The sequence below is a fragment of the Seriola aureovittata genome, chromosome 8 (assembly GCF_021018895.1).
Source record: "Seriola aureovittata isolate HTS-2021-v1 ecotype China chromosome 8, ASM2101889v1, whole genome shotgun sequence".
Lineage (NCBI taxonomy): Eukaryota > Metazoa > Chordata > Actinopteri > Carangiformes > Carangidae > Seriola > Seriola aureovittata.
Genome location: NC_079371.1, coordinates 3522572 through 3548402, shown reverse-complemented (window position 1 = coordinate 3548402; position 25831 = coordinate 3522572). Strand labels below are relative to the sequence as shown.

General features: G+C 39.5%; 1 protein-coding gene across 5 annotated transcripts in view; it reads right to left on the bottom strand.

The window, feature by feature from the left end:
• Positions 1-224: 224 nt before the first annotated feature.
• The window catches only part of ldb2a (LIM domain binding 2a), a 90864-nt gene continuing 65257 nt past the window's right edge, over positions 225-25831 (bottom strand). The window contains exons 4-9 of one of the 5 annotated variants that reach the window (XM_056382993.1): positions 22952-23074; positions 17336-17419; positions 12334-12457; positions 10257-10310; positions 9269-9405; positions 225-2225 (exon numbers count right to left, since the gene is read on the bottom strand). In XM_056382993.1, the coding sequence (XP_056238968.1) occupies positions 1995-2225; positions 9269-9405; positions 10257-10310; positions 12334-12457; positions 17336-17419; positions 22952-23074 (753 nt within the window). In that variant the 3' untranslated portion in view covers positions 225-1994. Of the gene's footprint in view, positions 2226-9268; positions 9422-10256; positions 10311-12333; positions 12458-17335; positions 17420-22951; positions 23075-25831 lie in introns of all 5 variants that reach the window. The other 4 variants (XM_056382994.1, XM_056382990.1, XM_056382992.1 and 1 more) reach the window with 4 other exon arrangements.

Sequence of the window (25831 nt, the reverse complement as noted above, 5' to 3'; positions counted from 1 at the left end):
TCCGTCTATCGAGGAAGGTCGTCTGATCCGACAGAAAGCTATCACGTCGTATAGACCTTGTGGTGAGATTGTTTTTGTCAACTTCTGTTTCCAAGGTTTCAAATGAACTTTCCAGTGAGTTATCAAACTATTCAGAGTGAACTGATATTAGTAAATATTAAAAACAGACGGAAAAAGAGCCGGTCACATGCACACACGATGCATGTTCCCAAACCAAATGTAACTCCTTTGTAAGCACGGTTTATTGGCACACATAATGGTAAAGCATACATACCAGACATCAGATATGACACTGAACACCTCTGCTATATAATGTACAAATGGTGTCTAATAATACTAGGCTCAAACATATTTAGAAATGTGTTAGCTTCCTTACAAATGCACAAATAAATACCCATAAGATCCAATTGTATAAAGACATCCGTTGTTGTCTTCTTGCCCATTTTCAAACAAAAGTCCAACAAAAGAGATCAGGGATATAGTATCAATTCAATTAAAGATTAAAGAACAATTGTGAACACAAATACAGGGATCTCAAATCATTTCTGTGGGGTGGATGGGATTTTATCTGTGTGTCGTTTTTGAAATGTAAAATTGGTTTCTTCTTATGTCACAGAATATACAAGAAATATGATTGCGTGACTGTGTGGCTGTTTATTAAATTTGTGGCTTTGGTTCTGCACTAGCTAAAGAGGATGGGGAACACTTAGAGTTTGGTTTCGACTGCGGCAAACCAGCGTCCATCCAAACCACCCTACAGAAATATGAACCTCCTGTACAAAACAAAACAGCTGCCATATCCAAACTGGTTTCAGTGGCTGATTTACAGTGGACAAAATAGATTCCACCTCTATTTACAGAGCTACAAACCTTGTAACAGTGTTCCCAAACTGATGAACCAAAAAGGAAAATCAGACTGATGCGTTTTTAAAAAGTACATGTATCAAACAAAATAAAAATCCTATAAAATCATGCAGGAAAAGGCTTTAGTATCAGTTTGGGAGTAGGTCGTTAAAGGGAAAGAAGTCCAATTTTCAAGGAGGGGGAAAAATAAAAAATCAACATTAATGCATCAACGTGAGTCGGCAAAGTTCACATACTGATCGGCAAAATTACAATGTGATTGCAAAGGATTCTGAGAGAAGCAAAATACCAATAGACTACGAACACAATCAAACTGGTTTGCATGAAATCACAATCTGTGACGACCGCAGTAATGTGGAAAAAACAATCCTAGGACCCGATCTTCCCTCATTTGAAAGGAGTCCATAGTGGTAGAGAACTTTTATTTCCTCTTAATTGGAAATGGAAATAAACAGCAACAGCAGAAACAAACCCAACAGCCGACTGAATTTTCAATTGAAAATGCAATTGCCTCAAACAATGTTTCATTTGTTTCCAATGTGGTTAGACGCTTCCATTGACTCTGTTGGCTGTTAAAAAAACACCTTGCCTTCTTCACACTGAGCTTGCTATTTTATTTTTGAGACATTTTGTTTGTTGTTTTTATTTCTTCTTCTTTTCTTTCCATTGTCTATTGCCAGCGTGATGACTTGTGACCCGCAGGTCAACCAATCACAGCTGTGGTATTCCACCAGACAAGAGGTTTGTGACTGAAGGTTCAAGGAGGAGAATTTGATCCGGAATTTTCCATCGCATTCTTGAAAAAGAAAAAAAAAAAAAAATGCCCACACCTTTCTGTTTTTTTACATTTCGGTCGCATACGACTTGTATGCGTTTCTCGTCTGCGGATACTGCTGTGCAATGCTGCCAGTTCTCAGTGTTCTCCAAGATGTTACAGTGATTCATAGAAGAAGAAAATATCCAGGACGGATATATTTTGGCTGGACATGCCAGCAATGAGTTTGCAGACGGGGGTTCTGATTCAGTACAATGTTATGAGGCGTAGAAGCACTGCCCTCGGGGGAAGGGGAGAGGTTAAAAAGTCCGGTCCACATGGAGTCAAGGATCTGTTGTTTTCCTCTTCTTTTGTTTTACTGTGAGGGCTGGGGAGCTGTGCTCTCAGGCTTGCTGTCCTGGGCGGCGGGGGGTTTGCTGCTCCACGGGGCGTTGTTGCCCAGAGCTGGGGAGCTGTTGAAGTCGTCCTCGTCGTCCAGGCCGTTGGTGGCGTCGTACTGCGTGTTCTCCAGACGAGTGATCAGACGCTCATCCTCGTCCCCGAACTCGCCGCCCATCAGGGTCGGCTCGCCCACCACCATCACGTCCTGGAGAGAGGCAGAGACACGGAGAACAGATTTACAAACTGAAAAGGAAATTAAAAATAATGTTCTTGTTTGTGGGTACACACTTTTTAAAAGGTCACATCGTGTTGAAGCTTTGTCTTTTTTTGTTACGCTCACAGTTGCACAACAAGAAATTTATATTATTTGAATGTTGCATTTCACATTTAATGAAGACACTGTTCTGATGTGCGTCAGCTTTTCAGGGACAGAAGAAAACTGCTTTGTTTTTAGCTAAACCACCTTCAATTTTGAGTTTATCCAGAAGGATTTCCAATGAGTTTCTCACACAGCAAAGTGTGTTTTTTCTAAGAGTGTAGAATAAAAAATATCAGTGATGACACCTTAGTAAGATCCATCCTCTGACCTGGGCTGTGGAGCAACATCTGAAGCTACAGTGAAGGCGGTGGAGCTTGCTTTTAAAATATTTACCAAACATGTGCATCCAAGTTAGAGAGCACATTTCCATGGTCAACTATTCATTCCTTACATATAAAAATAAGTACATTTTTAAACATATTTTACAGCTTTTACTTTCGTCCCATTGATAACCAAGCTACATTTACAGTCTGCGTAGCCACATATACATACGTATACACTGTAGGTAGTAAAGAAATTACACACTGGTGATGTGTTTGAAGTGATTCTTGAAAACATATTCATACTTTCCTCTATTTTTCTTCCTATTTTTCTGCTTCTTTCTTTACTAAACCCACTTTTTGTTTGTTCACCAGTTTTACATTATTTAAAACAGGTTAAAAACTGATATACAAATATAATCAATTTTAACAGTGGCAACCGTGACATGTTTTTGGTTTTGTGCAGGACCATCCATACTTAGCCTAGGGGTGATTCAAAATTAATATGCTAAAGTGAGTGAGAAATCACCAGAGAAGAAATTAATGCATATCTGTTTCATCTAATTCTCAGACCAAAGCACCATCTGAATATCAAGTGAATGCACATCCACCCAAAAAGACTTTATAATAACATTTACTTCAAATAAATTAATATGCATGTTGTCTAATTTTTATCCGAAGCAGAAAAATGAGAATTTAATCAGCTGGCTTTTAAAATGGAGGACAAAACACTGGTCATGAAGACGTTTACAAATTCTTAACTCTTGACTTGTCGTTACAGTTGCAGATATATTTACTGTGTTTTGTTTCTCAGCTGTATGAGGAGTGCCCAAAACCCCCACAATGGGGGGTGTGTATTTCCCTGCATCAACACAGACCCCCTGCTTGCATTGAAATAACAGTCGGGGTATGTGTGTGTACTTTTCAGCATATTTGTGTGTGTGTGTGTGTGTTTAGGACAGATGTTGGTGTATCCAGTGAACCCATCCGTATGGTCGACCCCTCTCGAAGCACTCTGTGCAAATGAAACCTTCCCATACAGACAGCGGATTCCCCCAGCGCTCTGTAGCCACCCCAATCAATACTCATCATGTAAGACATATTTCACAGAGATAGTCCTCTCACAGCGGGTCAAGGAAAGGAAGGAGAGAGATTTATCCATTATCCACCCGCTATCTGTGACTCTCGTGATGTGAAGGAATCCTGATCATTCTTCAGAGGGGGGTGCATCAAGACCAAGTCCTCTGCATTTCATGCACAAAGTGACTCTGTGGACAAATAATCACTGAAGTGTAATTTGTGAATTCAAATACTGATCAATAAGCTCTGATTCATGGCTGTGTTTCTTTGTGTGTACTGAGTCTTTGAATCTCATCTTCCTATGACTGACTAAGCATCTCCCTGCTCGCGAGCCCCAGCGCCACCCACCGTAACCTGGGAAGAAGCTGTACAGTTAAATGGAGCGCACGCTTCACTGGTCATGTGTGTCAACGCTGCCTGGCTTGGGAGATCTTGCTCGCCTCAGCCATCTCCTCTGCAGCACACACACACACACACACACACACACATGCACCGGCACACAAACCAAGATAAGCTTACTGTACAATCACACCTTTGCACACAATCACACACCTGAACACAAACAGAGACAAAAGCACTTGAATGCATACTCAGATTAAAGCTATGTAGTGTACACAACAAACACACCCACAAACACAAGCCTAAACACTCGAGCGGAAGCACACACACAAATCACACAGAACAAACACACATGATCACATCCGGCGAGCACTGATGTAAACATACAAACAAAACTAGACAACTTCGCAAACTCCAACGCTCCCCCACCCAAAACTCAAAATACACACTCACTTTGATAAAGAGCACCAATGGGGAGAGGCAGTTTATTTATTCAAGCCATCCCCAAAACCCCCCTAGCGACCACTTCTACACCCCACTATGCCTTAATCAGGCTAATTAATTTAGGTGAGCTTTTCAACTAAATGACAATATCCACACTGATTTGTCAATTTGCATAGCTAATTAAGTCATTAGCTAAAAACGTGCTGATTGCCAACAAGCCTTGCATTCACCATCTGTTCCTGTGAGGAGGCCTGTCAACCTACCTCTGGCCAATTTTGGGTCCAAAAAAAAAAAATAAAAAAAAAAATCCCTCCAACAATCACAGCTGGTGGCTAGTCTGAGACTGGGGAGTGCTAATTGTGAGCTAATTAATACTGTCTACTCGTCTACTCATCTCGTTAAGAGTTAGCCTTCGCGCTAGCTAAGCGGCAGGGCTTTGAATGGGCCGACGAAGCGATGAACGCCTCCCTGTTCCCTTCATTCACTGAACAGTGTCATTAGCATATTTTACAGAGATTAGCGTTGAGTAGCTTGGAGGACATATTTGCTCCTCGGGCCTCCGAGGCAACAAGTGGGAATTTAAAAAAGGATGTGGCGGGACTGTGGTGACGACAAGGAGGACGGAGAACATAACTGCCTCCTAAAGCAGCAGCAAAAAACTCTGAACCAGAAGTTTCAATGTAATAAAGTTTAATCAGCTGCTTTAGCCTGATGCACACCAACACTCTCACACACCAAAGTTTACCCCCCCACCCATCCCTTCTGTATTCAAACTTAAAGAAAGGCAGACGGAATATACAGTTTTCACAGTGTAATTCTGTCGCCAATTAAATTTCTAAAAAAAACATGGCCAACTTCCAAAATTTACAGGCAAGTAAGAAACATAAATAAGTCTTATGAGTTCTCTATGGGAGAGCCAAAGAAGCACAGGTGTTGTTTTTAGTGCTTGACTCCATCTTCCTACTTTAGTGTAGTATATGTAGTACATTTACCCAGGTAATGTACTTAAGTACAATTTTAAAGTACTTTTACTTTACTTGAGTTTGTTTTTTTTCTGCTTCATGATACTTCTACTCATTTCAGAGGCTAATATTGTACTTTTTGCTCCACTATATATTTACTACATAACTTTAGTTATTTTTCATTTTCACATTAGTGAAAAATTAGTGGAAACAGAATAACAAATCAATTCTGATGTATTATTATAGGTTAAATTAAGACCTTATTGATCCCTGGGGGGAAATTCACTATCCAGCAATATATGAACTAGTTAGAATCAGCTCCACCTTTACCAGCTGTAACATTAAAGTGATGTACACATTAATGCATCAACATACATATATACATTAATCTGAAATGAGCCATTCTGAATTATGAGAACTTTTTACTTTTAGTACTTTAAATACATTTTGATGCAAAATACTTTTTGTATTTTTACTGAAGCAATATTTAGAATGCAAGGCCGTTACTTTTGTTGAGTACTTTTACATTGTGTATTGATACTTTCACTTAGGTACACAGTCTGATTTTCTTCTCCCACCACTGCTACAGTCTGTACACAGCGGATGGACAGTTAATTAAAGGTTTAGTCTACAATATGTCTTGTGCTCGCTTCCTGCAAACACACTGACTGACACTGACTCACAGCATTGCTACGGGCCACGCTTGGTAACAGCAACAACACGTTCAACACTTAACTCAGGCCACTAGAGGTCAGTGTTGCTCATTCTATGAACACCCCCCCCCCCTTCCCCCCACACCTCCCCTCCTCCAGCCACTGGTAACCCCCCCCCCCTTGCGAGGGTCCACTCCTTATTGTCATTGGGCTCACGTAGGCTTGTGCTCAGCCACAAACGAACAACTTCTCAGACAAAGACAGCAGGCGCGCAACATATGTAACCAGCATGTTACCAGCCACGCTGCCAGTCTTTAAGAGGCGTGTGAATGCAAGGCATGAGTGGTACGACTGGTGTGTGTGTGTGTGTGTGTGTGTGTGTGTGTGTGTGTGTGTGTGTGTGTGTGGGTGGGAAGATAGTGGTGGGGAGGGGGGGTGGGGGGGGCGTGATAGAGTAGAGTGTGTGCATGTGAAGGAGGGCTGGGGGTGGAGGGTGTATACAGATATCGGTGATAATGAGAGCTGGAACAGAGCCAAACTGCCTTCTAGAGAGAAAACAATTGCACACGCTGTGTATATGCAAGTGTGTGTGTGTGTGATATGTACATTATGTATGTGTGAGATGGAGAGGAGGAGGTAAAAGAAGAGAGTGAGGGCAACAAATCTCCCAAGATGACGAGACAGCTAACCACGGGACAGAAAATAGAGGGACAGTACAGTATATGTGTGTGTGTGTGTGTGTGTGTGTGTAGGTGGGAGAAAGAGTGCGTTCCTTATTTAGAAATACTGTCAAAAATGCCAGGAAAATTATGTTTTCCAGCTACAAGTAACAAGCAGATGAACAACCCCTACCTGGTGGGAAACTGGAGAAACAAGTTCATCCAGTAACAAAATTAAACATCCAAATGGGAGACTCTTTTAAAGAACTACAGTGTCCATATACTCCACTGTGTCCCCTAGAAATTATATCTATATACTCCTTATATATTACCAATCTGCAACAATAAACATGTTTAGAAAGAAACAAAATACCTCCTGCATTATATATTGTCAGTGAACATTACTGCGGAGGAATCAACGTGAATCTTTGCTCGGTCACAAAAGATGTTCACTAACTATGTATTTTATTGGTTATTACACTCTTGCAATATTATATCTGCTTGTAGCAACTGACGCATGGCAAAACGTTTGTTTATTGTTATATTTAGAAACTTACAAGTACTTGGTTAGAGTCAGGGACAGACTGTTGTCTTGGTTATATACTGGAAAAGTCAAAAGACATGCTAGTTACATGTGTTTATTTCTGAGAGACAACTTTAAAGCATAAGACTGCTGATATTCTGCACTCTCTATACAGGTCTCCACTTTCTACACTTCTTTCAAAATGTAACAGGGAAGACAAATTAGCAGTACACACACATAACTTCTGGGAGACAGGGTTTCTATACTAAACACAATGAGTATAGAAAAGCATTAGCACCCTCAAATATCCCATTAAGAAGAATTAGTCCTGTGTAGAAGATGAACACACATTAATGCCAAGCAGCAACACTTTAACGTCAACAAATCCCGGTTATGTTCGGTATCAATGGACTTTTAGCTGTACTGGAATGATGTGTTCAAAAACACCAGAGTGCTGCACTGGCATGGGTACAGAATAGTAAATTGGATGCAGTAGTGTAAATATAATACAACACGTGTATAATGAGTGTATGGAATAAAACTCGACTCCCTGCAGACGACACAGCGCCACAGCATCGAGTCCTCGAGGGGAGTGCCAGGCATGTGGTGTAATACTCAGCTGTTTAAGAGGCTGTTTAACCCCTAACTGTGTCAAGTGGCCTGTTATGGAGTCATGTAGCAAAATCAGACATTCATACCCTGGCACACAGTACACAGACTGATAGATAGATAGATAGATAGATAGATAGATAGATAGATTCCAGATAGAATATTATTGCCACGGGGATGCGGTGACTTCAAAGCAAGGAGGTTGTGGGTTCGAATCCCCCCCACCCCCACCCCCCACAGTCCAAAGACATGCAGGTTAACTGGCGACGGTGAATTTGAGTGAATGATTGTTTGTCTCTATGTGTCAGACTGTGATGGGCTGGCGACCTGTCCAGGATGTGCCCCGCCTCCGGCCCAATGTCAGCTGGGATTGGATAGGCGGTGTAGCTAATGGATGGATAGAAAATAACTTATCAATGTTGTTGTTTATATTATTATTGGTTATTAGTTTGTTAAATCATAGATATTAGTTAGTCACATAATCTGCTGGTGATATAAGGTAGTCAATTGTTCACTTAAGACTAGTACTGTCACTAATACTACAGCAGTACAGGGCATGGTGAGTTGGTGACTGTATATGAACTTCATACAGTGCTCGAGTTTTTATTTGATTTCTTTACTTTTAATCAGAAGTGCTCTTTCAGAGCAGCGCCCTGCTTCACATTCGTACAGTTCTAGATGCGCAGTGCTGCTGAGTACAAGCTACCAGGCCCGTGGGCAGTTGTGAGTTCAGTGCCTTGCTCAAGGGCAGTTCGAGTGCGGTGGCTGAGAGAGGGCAGAGTGTCACTTTTCCCTCCCACATTTTCCCATTTGGTCCAGAGATTCAAACCTTTTTTTTTCTTCTTTTTTTTTTTTAAACCCTCCAGGCTATGGCCACTTGGTTGAGCAACAGGGTCAGCTGGGTCTTTTTAAACATACATATTCTGAAGAACATGCAGGGCACTCCGAGAAACACTGGGAGAAAATTAAGGAAGTAACTACAAATCGGCAGTAAAAGTGATTTGACACAATCTGCAGCAAAGCAGCAAAAGGAACACTTCTATTCACCTTCTTTACTTGTTATTTATAAATGTAACTGTTCTTGTACTATTTTTTGCTTTGATGATTTTTAATGTCATTTGTGTCACTCCTTATGATATTTGATGAGTTCTCGCTTTGCCTTTTGGGGCGAGATGTTTTCATTTAAGTCCCTCGGGGCTTCTTTGTCTCACTGCACAGGTTTCAGTTTCTTTTCTACCATCTCCTCCTGGTGTTTTTCTCTCATTTGTGCAAATAAATTAAACCTAATAGCTGCAATACCATTAGGAATTTCTTGTGCCTTTGTGTAACCCTGCAAACATGCACGTGGAGATATAGAAAAAAGTAAAAGAGGAGGCAAACCGAGTGGAGCTGATGCTTACAGGTACCTGACTGGAGAGGCTGAAGTTGGTGGCGGGGCTGCGTTTCTTGCTGGCAGTGGTGCCCACGCTGCTGTTGGCGCTGCTGGCTGAGTTCTTCCGTTTCCTCCTCTTCGTGGTTGTCTGTCGGGCAGGCTCAGCTTTGGCGCGACCAGCAAAGAGAAACAGAGGCCATGCCAAGAACATAATGCATACAGACGGAGACAAGGTGTAGGGCTGTGTGCAGTGTGGAGTGAGCATTTGTGTGTGTGTGTGTGTGTGTGTGTTTGAGGTCATACAGTAAAGGCTCGGACAGGCAAATTCAGAAGTAGAGACACAAAGGTGCGCAAACAAACTTATATCCAAAGCCCACATTAGACAGAGAGAGAGAGAGCGCACACACACACAAACACAAAGACACGTAACACAAACAAGAGCGACTAGTCTACAGTGATCCATGCTTTGTTTTCTTCAGAGGTGAAACCACACGAGTGTTAACATCTCCCAAGACATGCACTAGTAAGAAAGAACCCCTGTTCATTTGCATAAATGCTCAACAATGGACCCTGATGTTCAACGTAATGTAAATTTGCTAATGATTTCAGCGCTGCACCAATTGCCATGTTCCTCAATAGCATGAGCCAGATTAAAACTGCTCTGCTGAGGCAGAAAGCACATTCATGTTTGTATTACTGAACACGCTTTTACACTGCGTCCATTCTTGCACATTTGTTGCATTTCTATGGATGTGATTTGCTGAGCATGACCATGTTATTGTTCTAATCATTTTGTTATAGGCAGAGCTGGAGAAACCTGCTTCTACATGCATGAAACTTGCATATGAAACCTGTATTTGTTATTCATTACAGGTGTTAGTTCCATTTGTTAACATGCGGTTGAGCATCCATGATAAACCTGCACACAAAAATGTATTTCATGGCATTCCGGCGAGCACTACAACGCTGCTTCCACATAAGACTACAGACAGTTAACAATGTAAGAGAGAAGATACCTTTTTTGTGATTTGTGGGAAATATTTCCGTTTTGAAGTTCTGTGGGTGTCCAGCTGAAACCGGAGCCAAAATCAGTTTAATTTTGTTCAGGCGATGACAACAGAGAAAAGGTAGAGAAATAATTGTACATTCAGTGCCATACAGATGCTATTCAACACCACTGGGAAACTTGTGCTTCAACGAAAGATGTTTTTCCAATTATGAGCTACACATAATTCCTAAAGGTGCAATTAAACCACATGTGAAATCATTATTATTAAAAACATATAAAGTGATGACACAGGTTAATAGAGATCTTGGAGTTTCTAGTATCTATGAAGCAATTTATGTAGTGCATAATTTATGAATACATGATTTTGCAAATCCTGCCAACATTTGTTAGAAAACATTATGCCTTTTAATCTCAAGAGAGACAAGAAAACACTGCTGTGATCTTCAAACAGATGTCTGAAAATGAAATACATTTTTCGAGGTTCTTACTAATCACACCAAGGGAGATGCTTTCATATTCAGTTAGAACAACCAGCGACTCATGATACAAACAAAACTGAAACTATAAATCAGAGCCAAAACAATAAGGGGCTTTTTCATCAGCATCTTTCCTCTTTTGATTCCTGACTTTGACAGACGTGTGAGCAAAAAAAAAAAAAAAAAAAAAAGCGGGCCTATTGTCAGAGACAATCATTTCTGTTATCCAACCGGTTTCCTTCGATGCTGAACCGGTGACGCACTAAAATTACTTCCATTTCCACCAAAAGGACTTATCAGAGCATAAATGCGCCTGTGGCTTCCTTCCTGGCTGAATCCCAACCAGTTTCCAAGCTGGAGAAGAATTGCAGGAAAAAGGGGAATAACACGCTACCAATGAGGAAAGCTGCAATTGCAGCAAAGATCAGGCAAACTGCATGTCAAAATATAGGCAGATGACATGACCCTGAAAAACTCTCTTCTTAACTGGTGGAACAAACTGAAGAGGCCTGGCTTAAAGGACATTTAATGTAATGCAACAATACCATTAAGCAACTGAGTATAACTTAGGGATACAAAACAAGCACTCCAGCACAATACTGCTGCATATTAAATCTGACTACTCCACACTTAAAGCTGGATATGTTATAAAACTGCATCGCCCATAAAGCATTTCATATTTAAGCTGTGTTCTCTTTCCATGTGCAAAATTAACCATCAATACAAGAGTGCCCCCCCCCAGACTTTATATTCATAAAACGCTTTCCATGTTTTTTTCCCTCTGTTTTTTTCTTTTCTTTGAAGAACGTCGTTGACGCTGGGGAGCTGCTGGCCGGGGAGCTGGATCTACTAGTTTGATTACACCCGGCACTCTTAATTAAAGTTACACAGGTCTGAGTCAAAGGCTTTTTGACTGGTGTTGGTTTTTAAAGACATCTCGTCACGGCTCGCTAAGCATTGCAGTAATTTGCAGCCACTCCGATGTGTCCAAAAAAACTGAGCTTACTCTTTCTCTCCAGCTTAAGACCACACAGCCAATTTAAGCCTGGTATTTTTCAGAAACCGCCCTTAAAACATCAATCATAGAAAGCTGAGAGGCCTGTTAAGATTGGCAAGGTTGGGATTCGAGAGGCAACCCTGAATTCTGATTAATTTCACATACCTGACAGGCAAAACAGATTTAAGGAATTAAGACATATAATGGCAAATTTGGAAACATAAATGATGCAATAAAAACATAGTCTGAGAAAAATATTCCTGTTTCTACAGAGTGAGTGACGCCACAGAATTAAAAGCTGCGTTTGAAAGGAAGCAACTTAAATTTCTGGGAGGAGAAATGATTAACACCAACTACCGGATGTAAATGTAAATATTTCTGTTGTTGTCACTTATACAATCTGTATTTCATTTTATTCTTATTGTCTCTGGGCTGTTCAGAGAAGCAGGTTTATGTGAAGTTAGTATCTGAAAATCTTTGCTGAAAGGAAACCAGAAAAGCTCTTTTTCACATTTTTCCAGATTCGTGTTCCAGACACGTTTTCCAGATCTGCCTCTTTGAGCAGCTTTAATTAGACAGTAAAGATGTGAGTTTCAGCAGTAGATAGTTACCTGGTGGAGCGACCATTCTCTGCCATTTTTGGAATAGGCATGTCTTGAGACAGTCCCGGGGGCTGAGGTTGTAAGTCTTGTGCCTTGACATGAGCTCCTGCATGGGCTCCAGGATGACACACAACTGCAGACACAACAGGACAAACCACACGTTCAGTTTAAAGACGATTCATTTAACTTTTGATGAGCTAACAGAAAACAACGGCCATAAAAACAGTTTGTTGCTTAATTAATCGCCACAGACTGACTTTGAGTGATTAATTGTGCAGTAAATCTAGTTTTTTATAGACACCATTAATAAAGTACCTTTAAAAAACAGGTTTATTGTCAAGTGCTTCGGGAAGAAGGAGCAGAAGACGGATAGAGAGAGCGAGAGATGGGCAGGATGATACATTTTAATATGAGCAGCTTTTGTTGAGCTGTTTACAACTCTCACCAAAATGTGAATGACACACATATTCATGCACACACACTCGGACGCACACATTTGTCTGGCTATTCTCTCTTTAAACACAGCGAACACACAGAACAGTCCCTCATTCCCACACTGCTCTCCAACAATATTCTCCAGTTAAAAGACCTTAAGTACAATATTCAGTCTGGAGAAAACTGTAAATCTCTGGTGATCTGCAGTGAGAGGAACCAGGGGTCAGCCTGTCATCTTTAATACATCAGGCTTAGCTTATCCAGATAACATCTGGATAACATTACAAGCCGGACAGCCCGCCTTCTTCGACAGCGGCAACCATCCAGATGCTTGTCAGTACAGTCAGAGGACAGGGATTGGACAGGCACTGGGACGTCGACATTGGTGGACCAATCACAACACAACATTGGGATCAAACTCCAGGCAACCGGCCCTGTTCATATCCTCAGACTGGATGCAGTTCCGTTGCTCTTCCCAAACGTTCCTCTAGCTTGAGAAAAACTTGACCTTTACACTCTTTTTCAGCAACGTCCAGTTTTGTGACAATGAATAAATATTAATGTTATTTTAAAGCCAATTCCAAAACTATGAAGAACCGGCATCATGGTGGCCTAGCGGTTTAATATGCATACCATTCACTATGACTACATCATCCCCAGTCGGAGCCTTCTACATGCCACTCCCCTCCTCTCCCCTCCACCGTGTTGTGTCACATCTCTACGGTCTACTTACAAATGCAAAATAAAAAATATAAAACGCATGAGAACTTGAAAAAGTGAATAAAACTACTGCAGAGCAGGTCTTCAGCGTCTTCTTTTTGTTGTTGGCCGGTAAGAACCTTTCATATGTTCAGTGAAGAAACTGCTCTCCTCATTTGCAAAAAGTCACAGGGTGGAGGTGATGTGTGTAGGAGTCACTTATTGGCTTCATTTAATGATGACAACAATCCTTTTTTTTTTTTAACCTTGACCAAGACCACAAGCTTCCGAGTACTGTGGTGCATCTTTGTCCTACGAAGTGAGACTCCACATGAGAAAAACAACCTTTTTTGTTTGTTGTTTAAGTACGAGAACTTGTTGATCCCCTGACAGCCATAAATGCATATCAGGTGGGATATTATTGTTGTTGCTTCTACAGAGCACATCACTTGTAAGAACTTGTGTCATACAAAGAGAAACAGATGTTCCTCTGACGCGTCGTTCAGACTAGAACCTGGATCAGATTTCACTAATGGTCATTTTGTACTTAAATCAGTTTCTGGACTTAAAAATCGACCCAGGAGAATCAGTTTCTCAAGTGTGAGAATTGTTGCTTTTCTTTGTCACGTGATAGTGAACTGAATATCTCTGGATTGTGGACTGTTGGGTGAAAATGACAAAAGTGACATTTGAAGACGTCACTATGGTCTGTGGGAAATTATAACAAGCAGTTTTCACTTTATTCTGGCATTTTATAAAATAAACGATTAATCAAATATTCGAAAAATGAATTGGCAGAAAAATCGATAATGAAATGATTCGTTAGTTGCAGCCTTACGTCACAACATTTCCTCCTTTGCTCCCATTAAACAAGAGTCCTGATCCCGACAGTTCAGCCTCAAACAGGGCTTTGTTACTTGAATGTAAACATCTGACCTGATGCTGTTTCTTTGGAGGAGAATGTTGTTCCAAGAAACATGTTGTTTACACGTTATTCTTCCACACAAAAGAACATATTAGAAGCTCGTACAGTAAATGTCATCTGATGCAAGATTGAGGTCTTGGCCGTTGTAGCAACATCGCTATGGTACGGCTAACCAGGCAAGCAGTCATTGTAGTTACAGAGCGTGCTGTAAGGTCAAAACTGTTAACTTGCTCAAGGGCACTTTGACAGTCGTTACTGCGAGAAAGGAGACTGTTAATCATTCACTGCATGCTCAAATGATCTCATGTGACCTTCAGCAACTCAGCACCTCTACGTTTCTGATGTCAGGTCTAATCAGCATGCTCATCACCTCATAACACCTAGAATCCCTGCAAAAAAATGTTTTAGCATTATGGATATTCAAACCAGGGATGTTCACCAGTCCGGGGGTTTTTAAGTAGTTTTGCTAACAACCATAGGTTCAGCTGCTTACGCCAAATTACCCTACATAAATATAGTAATGTCTGCCTGTATTCCCTCTGTTAGGACGGCAGTGTTTTGATGCCATGCAGCTGGAGGTAAAGTGAACATCCCTGTAACAGACTAATCCCGTGTTCTCCTCTGATAGTTCCCTCCTGACACAGTAATATCCCTCCCCAGCTCAGCCAACAAGCCCTGGCTCTCAGCCTGAAAACAAGGGCTATTTTCAGGCTGAATAGTAGGAAGCCGGCAGCTCCAATACATGGAAAGGCTTAAATACTCCAACTGAAAAAAAAAAAAAATGAAAAAAAAAAAGAGTGTGTGTGTGTTTGTGAGAGTGAAAGAAAGGCCGGTTGTAACCCCTTAGCCAGGAAACTGTCACTCTCTTTTGGAAGAACTGATAAACGCTGGGAAAGGCCTTTTCCAGAGAAACATTACTGCCAGTTTAATGTGAGGAAAGGGTGTATTTTACCTTGACACCCTATGATAACAGTAGAGGAAAATATAATTTGCAAATTGTGGGACATGCTGAATAACAGTGACTTCACAGCAGTGGTTCCCAAAACTGGGGATTGGGATCTCCAGAAGGGGCAGCAAGATGATTATTGGGGTAGGAAATAAGAAAATTCTCCTGCAGAAAGTACATATGATTTCAGACTTTCTTGTGATCTTTGCTTTGCTCTTGTGAAGTAGTATAGTTTTATGTCTTTAAGCCTCAAAATAGTTTCCAAATGACACTGCTAAAAGGAAAATCACACTTGTTAACTGAACTGTGAGCAGTTTAATCAAACACGCTGCTTCATATTAATGATCAAAAGCAATAATGGCCATAAACCACCTCAATTCTTCCATCTTATTCCATAAAGCTTCCAATCTGGCAAAACTATCTAACAATAAACTAACTAACGCTTCTACTAGTTTATGATGTTTTCATTATTAGTGAAATGAAAGGAAACTTCAGAACAAGGTTAAATCCCTCATTAAGATGAGTATTTTGTGGCATTTAAAATAAAACCACATTGTGCTCTGGGAAAGCCGGCCAATCCTAATTTACCAGAGACGTGAGGATTTATGGGAAATATTTCAGGTTTAGACCACTGAGGCAGTGCAAATAATTTCGACAAACTCTTCAAAGGCGACGCTGGGACTGTTCAGACATAAACAACTAAACCTCTTCCATAAAATGCATGCTGTCAGCAAACAGAAAACAAGGCATGATCCCTGTTTCATTGTTTTATTTTGCTGAGTACTGACCATCTGAATCACTAAAATAAAAGCATGAACATAAGCTAAATCTTTAGTGTGTAATTACAGATACTTGAATTATGTGTTTTCTCTTGCAGCACTATTACAGTTGCTTTCTGCATAGAAAATCATTGTTATAGGAAAACAAAAACAGCCACCCTGCTCCCTCTCCCTCCCTCTCTCCCACTCTCTGTGTGTCTTTCTTCACTCAGTTATTATAAGCAGCGGAGGTGCCGTTCCCCGATTCGCGCGCCATTTCACAATTATGAGTCTCAACAGGGAGCGTTCATTAATGTTATGCTAATTTTCTGTATCCAATTAATTCTTCTCTCTCCCCGTCTCTCTCCTGCTCGCTCTTGTTCTCCCATTTGGAAAGCGTAGCTGTCAGTCAACTGTGGCGTCGAAAAACACAAATAAAACCCTGTGAAATAATCACTAATGTATTCAGCCGGCTTATACTTCCTATTTCCGTAAATTATATTGCTGCGGTCAGGTAGAAAAACATGTATATGCAGAGAGTAAAGAAGAAATAAGTGCTTATTTTTTGTTTTGATGCCATGCACTTTTGAAATTATACACTCAGGTTTCAAACGCTCAAGACTCATAAAAACGTGTTCTGCACATAAATAACAGCATTGGCTTTCAATTCCTGTAAGACGGAGAAAAAGAGTTACGATACGACCTTAAATAAACTAAAGAGCGAGTATGAGAAAGTATTAAAACATATCTGAAAACGAAACTCAAGGAAAACTTGAATATTCAAACACTGAATATACCTGTAAATTTAAAATGTTGCTTAAAACATTACAAATTCATTGCAAGGAGCATATTAACTATGACAAAAAAAATAATATTCTACATAATAAAAACAACTTTATGCCGTCTAGACACACAAGCAGAAGAGATTAAGTTAGAAACATGAGTAACATGAATTACTATGTTTAAAAATGGACAAGAATTGGTCCTTCGTGTGCATTAAGTGTGAGGAGATGAGAACAAAAACAAAAGCAGAATGACAGTCATAGACATTGCACGCCTACACACATACACACACATCCGTACGTGCGTGCGCACACACACACACACACACACACACACACACACACACACACACACACACACACACACACACACACACACACTCACACACACACACACTCACACACACACACACACACACACACACACACACACACACACAGACACACACACACACAGACTCCTTACCCTGAGGTAGTTGAGGGTGAAGTTGGTCAAACCCATGCGAGTGATGTTTTTGGACAGTTGTTCCAGCACCTGAGGGTCTTGTGCCTAAAGTCAGCAGCAGAGACATAAAAATGAATAAAATGTTACACACACACACACACACACACACACACATATATCTATATATATATAGATATATGTGTGTGTAAATATGTATATATGTATATACATGTATGACACATTTATATCTTGTTATGTTTGCATTCAACTGACCACAACTAAACAAATTATCTGTGGACAATTAGGCTAATTGGCGTTCATCGAATTTGCACAATTGACACATTCACACCCTCAAGTCATAAATGCAACTACTTAACATAGTTATTGAATTTGCTATCAGTCTGAATGGAAGAATTTCTTTCCCTCATTTCACGCAATTGTCAAACTGTAAGTTAATTAATCAATATTACTTTGTCATCACATTTTAAATTCCACACATTCTTAATTTCATATCTTGTCTGAATTTGATGATGTTGGTTTAGTGCATATATACATGGTGTGGGCTGCAGAGGAAAACAATTTAATAGTGTTAAATTAGTGAAAAACCTGCATATGTAACCCACCCTTTCATTTTATGCATTGTACTTTGTTTGTGTGAAGCATAAATAGCTAAAGAGCAGCAAGATCCAGATGACAGTTGCATTAGTTACAAGAAAAATTAAGAAATGACCACCATCTTCAAATGCATTCAAAAAAATTTGCACTGAATCAACTGATTCTAAAATATAAAATGAATGGAAAGCGTGTGATTCAACAGCATGTGTAGGAGTAAAGAATACATCTTAAGTCAGAAGAAACCAAAAGAAAAGCCAAGATAGAAATTATAGGATGGCATCTGATTGAAAAAAAAAAATCTCATGAGGACACATGATTATTCACTAAGCCTGTTTGCTGCTCCAAGAATAAGCAGTCAAATTATAAAAAGCTGTAGGTATTGACAGAGCAAAACATAGCCCAGACTGAGCAGAAGCAGTGAGCACACTTGCATTCACTGCCTCATGAAATATGCATAATTCTATCTCCAGTCGCATCTCTGTGTGGAGAAAGTCAAGAGGGAAGCAAGGGAGTCCTTCTGTACCGTCAGCAGACCAACATGAGTGACAGGAGAATTGAACCAGTGTGCATTATTGGCAGCCGGCAGATCAGAATCTGAATTACTTTACTCATCAAGTAGAATTAGGCTAAACGTACTGTACAGAAATTTGTCTCGACAGCGCTGGTGCAGAGTTGTATCAACAATTTGTAGAAATGCGAGTAAATAGTGGCACATATGGCGCGGGGACAACAGAGACACTCTGTTTCAAGAGGCCAAAGACAGACAAACAGCGGAGTACAAACTGCAGGAAAACACATTCAGAATTCCAGATGCACGGCGGTGAAGTTTAAACAGTGAAGACCATGTCAGTGAGCATCTACAGTGAATGTATCACACCTAATGTAAGAGTAGCGGCGATGACGCTCAGCAGTGGTGCAATGTCATCTGCAGAGGTTCTGTACTCAAATACAACTCAGAGGTACTTTGACACCATTTGAGGCGCCATCTAATGAGACGTTTTACTGTTAGAAATATTTCACATTAAAAAATCATAAGCTTAGAAAATATCACACTTTGTTATGGGTTAATTTACCCAGCTATCTATAATGTAGTTAAAATTAGCTTGCAGCATGATGAACTACAGCAGTACTGTAAAAATAGCTGCTTCCACCTCAATGCATCAGTAATAATAATCCAAAAATATAAGATATAACAAACACTTGATACCTGAAGTTTTTATTAAAGTAAGATTTTAAATGCAGGACCTTTATTTTTAACACAGTATTTTTACACTGTTGTATTGATATTTTTACTTAATAAAAGATGTGAATTCTTCTTCCATTATACAGCACGCGTGTCTCCCTGCTACTATTAATGTGTTTACTATAACAGCTGTTGCATCTGTACCATGCTGCATTATTTGTAACTGTTTGTCTTATGGTTTATTGTCATAAATTTTAATGTATATTTACATAACTGTTTGCGTTCCACACGACTGCTCAACCTTATGTGTGTGTGTGTGTGTGTGTGTGTGTGTGTGTACAGGGGATGTGTATGTATTTGTGTGCGGGTGGTTGGGAGGGGGGTGTACCAGATGTTAGGGAGGGAGACACATAGGATACATCACTAGAAATGATGTGCAGCTTCTGCAGCGTGTTTATATTTTCTTTTTGTTCTTCTATCTTTGTGTATTTTTTTTTCACCCTCGACCAAGTCAATTCCTCCTTTTGTAGAATTTTGAAGTACCAGTACTCCATAATGAGTACTTTCATTTTTAATAATTTAATTACAATATTGCTGCTAGTAATACGATTTTGCAGGACTTTTACTTGCTACTTTAACTTGAATAAAATCTCTGATATTATTAATAGGTTTCTGAAGGGATGGGCTGAAGATAAAGTTTGACTCTTGGTTGTAATTATGGAGCAATAAAACCTGAATGTGATAAGTTGAGACACCTGTCAATCAAGTAATCACAGCCTAAATTATACCTCTGTGTACCCCTTGATTTCTCTGTAATGGAGAAATGACTCACAATCATCATCAAAACACACTATAGAAGGACTAAAAATTATTGAGAATACAATTTTTTATTGGAAAAAATGTAATGTATGATCACTGACTTCAATACAGATCAATTTCTGCAGTCAGCATCTAGTGGGCATTACAGGAACTGCAGAACTTTGGCTCTGGCTTCAACACTGAGCTGTGATGGTTATACATCACACATTTTATACAAGAACTGAATTAACATCTGAGATTACTTCTGTGATGAAGCTTAAACATTTTAAGCTAAATTAGCATAGCACCAATGTCCATACATTACATACAGGGATATGGGACACAGCTGGTGTTTGAGTCCTCACCATTAATTGAGAACTACTCAATTTTATAAGTGCTGTTATAAACTTGAACAGTGATAAATGTAAAGCAGCCAGTGGAGAAATCTAAGCTTTTCATAGTGCATAACCATGTTATCACTGTATCTTTAGTGCCCCTATTTAGCCTTTATAAGCAGCATATAAACATCTATTAAATGGTTAAAAACACACTATGATGTAGTTCAACTGTTAAGTGTTTATTAATGTATTTGGTAACAACTCAACCTTTTAAGTTGATGCTGATGAATAAACAGATAAAAAACACAGTTGTACTAACATCAAATACGTCTTCATAGTTATACTTGCTGATAAACACTGTAGTTAGTAACCACTTCAAACTGTCCCTTTATTTACTTACAACTACATTATAGTGCACAGTAAACCATTAAGTGTTTGTATAATGCTTATAAAAGACTAATTAGGGCCCTTAAAGTAAAGTGTTACCTTAATCAGTCCTAACAACTGGTTACAAAATTAATCCTATTCATCCCGTACTTTGTTAAATGCAAAGTCTTCTTGTCCTCATCATATGTAGTACATTCAGTAGATTTGTAGGTTGATTTCACTTTGGGTACATTTTACTTTGAGTTGAAAGTCGTTTTTTCCTCATATTGAGAAGGTTTCTTTTTTTGTATTCCAAGTTGTTGTTGAAGTTGCTCTCCTGTACATGTTCATACTGTTTCCATCCCAGAACAAAAAGCTGATGTAATGAGTCAGTCAATAACGGCTACTACTGCTTACAGGCCTGTTCTTTATAAACTTCTAAAAACTAAAACTTTTCCAAACAGTTCCTCCTGAGTGACAGTAAAAATCAGAAAGTTGGCCCACCGCCGTGTACAGCTACATCTGTGCTGGTATCTGCAGTTTCAACCCTCCTATTCTGACTCCCATGTGTCTGTATCTGCTTTCATTAGCTCAGGCAGCGATCAAAAGAGTGAACTCACACTCGCACACAAATCACTGAAGATCTGGCCAGGACCCACAATACCTCACAATATCCCACTCTCTAGGAATTAGTGTGAATACCCACAGGGGCCAATTTATTGGTGAGTGAAATTCATATGAAGATTTGGTCAAAAAAGAAGCTGGCTACACAGGCAGAGCTGCCTCTTACACACCTTTAGCTCCATGGGGGTAAAGAGAAAATGTTGAAAGGAAAAAAATGTAATTTTATCTAACAGGCAAATGGAAGGAGTATCACTGTGGAGAAGAAAAACGCATGTAAGAGCACTTTTATTATTGTTGTTCTGTTGTCATTTTCGTTCCAAAACCCCTTTCAGACATGGAATACATAACACTGCTGACTTCGTTTATCTGTTAAAGTAATGGCTTTTTATCCTTCAGACAGTTTTTTTTTTTTAACATAGAGTTTCATCACAGCTTTTTTCAGACGTGACAGCACATTTAAGGGAAGAGCCATGTGCTTGCGCAACATTTGGCACCTGGTGCGCAAGTGCGGTGAGTTGACAAATTTAATGATGATAAGGAGGAAAAATGTTTTCTGGTCTCTCACGGGCTGCATCACTGATGGATTTTGTCACTGAAGCTTTAATTAATGATCATCGTGAGTGCAATGGACGCTTGCTCCCACTTCTCTTCTAGTTAATCTCCTAATAAATTTTCTCATGAATCTCATCATTTATTAGTCCATCATAGTCCAGTGCACAAGTCCAACAGTGCACAACTACAGAGTGACAGAACGTTACAAATTTCTATTTGCTAACGAGCTGTATGCTTTTAGTTAAAAACGTGAGAAATGTGTTTGTGGTTCACAATCAAATATAGAGTATACAGACTTTTCTGACGTGAGGAGAATCTCCCTAACAACACAAAGTTCATTCAAAGTGGTTCAGAGTTCATTAAAGTTTATTAATCTATTAAAGTTTTTCAAACTATTTATTTAATTGAGCACAGGAGATGATACTCAGGAAAATTATTAAGGTGATCTTAATCAAGTGAACAAGACTCACATTTAGTTCCTCATCACATTCAAATCAGACGTGTGAAGTGTTACAGAAATGTTAATAGGTCCGACCTAGTAAGATTGCCATTGTGACTTTTATGCAAAAGTGATTTGGGCTCTTACTCAGATATGAGACCGACTTGTAAAACTGCCATCACATTTACGCAAAGAGGTGTCTGAGAAGGGGTTAGCAGAGTTTTATAACCCGTGGGCCCTTGATACATATAAAAGCACAATTGTATAGTCCTGTGTGAGTATATTCATAATCTGCCTTCCTTTATTTATGGAAAAATTTGTTTTTCTTCCCCCAACAGCAGAGTTATATCATAGAGTTACCTTCTGCTAGGAAACCTTCTGCTAGCTCTAGCTACACTGCACAGCTCCAGTGACTAAATGTGTTACACTTAGTGGAATTAAGCAGATTATTCATTCGACCTTGTTTTTTTTTTTTCCTCTCTCTCCTTTTTTCAGACAAGGGCCCTTTTTTATCCTCAGTGGCCTTTGATGTCTGCAAATAAATTGGTTTGCAAAAATCCCTCCAAACTGCTTTGTTGGCGTTTAAATTTCATATGCTCATGAATAGCTTCAAAAAAGTGTCTTGGCAGAGAGCGGAGACCCTCGTTAGGATTCAAAAAGTGACACCAAGAACCGGGCAGATCTGGGTGTTTTGTGTCGCGTGTTAATGATGTCACACTCACGTGCATGGCCAGGATGCTGCGGGGGATGAGCTCTCGGTATTGCCGGATGGTAAAGTGCCACGTCTTGATCCTCATCAGATCATCAAAGGCAAACTCCAGTATCAAACGACCCTCTGTGCAAACCTGGACAAAGATCACATAGTTAGTGTTATTTTATATTTCTCCTCAGCCTGATATCTCTTTCACTAATCTTTAAGCGTCTGGCAGGCAACCGTCAGCTGATTTGGACGCAGACAAAAAAGAAATCAGTGTTTATTGGCCAGGCGTGATTTTGATAAAAAACGCTGGAAGGGTTTCGTCTCCGTTTTGGAATTTGTTCAAGGACTTTGTAGCATGGAGCGAGCTATTATGCTCCCAATATTTACTCTGCTCGCTTCCCTCATTCAGAGCATCTGTCCTTGGGCCTCTCAACCATCCAGCTATTTCTAAAATGTGAAAATAAATGTAATCTAGAGAGGGGTGTGTTTACGCCAGAGACAAAAGAACTTCAGGTCAGAGAGAGTTGCCAATTAGGAGGAAGGAGAGAGAGGGAGAGAGAAGGAGGGAGAGAGAGGGAGGAAGACAGAGACAGAAACAGTAAGGGGAAAAAAACATTTTTTCGCCCCTTTAGCTGAATTCAGCGCTTGCCGGGGACCTTGCGCTTCTCCCGTATTTCGTTGCTGTGACAACCAGGGAGAGAGAGGAGAGAGAGAGAAACGGAGAGACAGACAGAGCGAGGGGAAAAAAAATCAGCTGATTAGTTGGCATGGCAACGGCAAAGATGTAATCCCACCAGACACACTCTAATCAATGCCCCCAGCGCAGATGGTCTCCTGAGGATCAACAAGAAAGAGGCTAGCAGCCATACTGCCCCCCCACCCCCAACTCCCCCCAGCCCCTCCCCCTCCAATGCTTTTCAATTTCTATATATACACACATATACATATATATATATATGTGTGTGTGTATGTATTTCATAGTAATGTATTACTACTGTAGTGTGTATATTGTGCAGACTGCACATATACATAGCCCTATATACTATATATATATATATATATATATATACTCAGTTGGCACTTTATTAGGAGCACCTTGCTAATGCAGTCTAACAACAGTCCAGCAGTAATTCTCCCCTTCATGTAGGTCATAATGTTCAGTTTCTGTTGAATCAGTTTTATTGAGGTGTTGATTCAACTGTATAGGAGGATGTAGTTAGTGGTACTGTTGAGCTGTATTGTTTTATAATGACGAGTGTTTCTATAATTTATATCACTGAGATTAGATAAACATCTGTTTATTATTGATACCTTTACTTATAGATAGTACACACACATCAGCTACAAGAGTTGCACAACCAGAGCTTTCTCACTTATTTAATATAAATAATATATTGTTATGTAATGTGCATATTATTAATGTTATCTTTCTTATTTATTCACTTTATCCAAATAAGTCTTTATGTGCTTTATTACCTCTTGGCTTATCTCTGTGCTGCTGTAAATTTCCCCTTGAGGTCAATAAAGTTTTACCTTTTAAAAACTGAATGGGAGACTCCTGCTTCTGATTTTACTGAAAATAGAGACACATTGTTCTGAAAATTAACACTTCCATCCACTGACTGACACAACTCAGCGCTGATACAGTGGTTTTACATGCAAACACATCTGGCATCTGCTGCATGGTCTGATACTGGGCTTGTCTGAGCTTGATAAGTGTGGATTAAACTAAAGCAATGTTTGGAAATAATCCTTGGTGTTTAATGGACAATTAAAATGGTCTTTATTTCATTTTTTATTTGCTCTAATTCCAGCAGCAGTTTGTCCAACAACTGACCTGGAGTTCAGACTGAGAATGACGTGATGCATCACGACTTGTAACGCACCAAAATCAAAACAATGTCCTCCCAAGAACTCAAACTGTGAACCAAAGCTTTCCAGTGGAACAAATGCGTCTCCAAATTTGGTGATATTTAATTTTGTAATAACATTTTTTAGATAAATAGGTCAGTTAAAACTCACTACATAATCTATTAAAACAAAAATAAGTATTGGGTTTCATAGTTTATTGAAAGAAGCTATAAAACCAAAGATATTCATTCATAAGACTAAAAACATGAAACCACATTTTCAATTGGCAACATTTTATACATTTTATATTGTGGAGTGTTGTAATTAATCGACTAGTGCTCAAATTACTGTTGAATTGTGAAAGAAAAAAACATACAGCTGCAACTTTTTCTTTTCTTTCTTGTAATAAAATGTAACATGGTCATTATGCAGTGGATGAGTTTTATGTCCCCAGGGCCACTAAAACCTATTAAAAGACAAAATACTTAGGCATGTATGAGGAAATAAGTTATTCTTTACATCATTTGTGAGAGTGTGCTTTTTGTAGATTTATGGTATTTACCCACCAGCAGTGAAATAACTTGAATTGTGTTTACTAGTGAGCCAGTGTCTTCTGATGCTTTCCAGGTGCTGTAGCCTACAGTGAAACAACGCTGCACTATTGATTTCTTTTTCCATAGTGCCAACTGTGTCTTTAGCATTGCCTCCAATGTTGCTCTTATTTCTCTCTGCAAGCTCTCTGCTTTTCTGTAACCAATAAATATATTGGCAAACAGCCTAAATCAGAACCAGAGCAGGAATCACTTTAATTGCCAAGTGCAATAAATGTGCAGGAATTTGTCTTAGCTGCACTGGTGCAGAGATATATTAACCACAAATGCAACCAAGGCAGCCTTTTCCACAGATTCCAGTGTAGATTCAATCATACAAAGCTATTTATTTCTCCATAGTGAAAGCCAGTTGGTTAAAATATAACATTTTTAACAATGGTTGCAACCATTTTTTTTTTTTTTTTTTGCTAAATAGTGTTCCCTTATGAAAACTAAAAGGA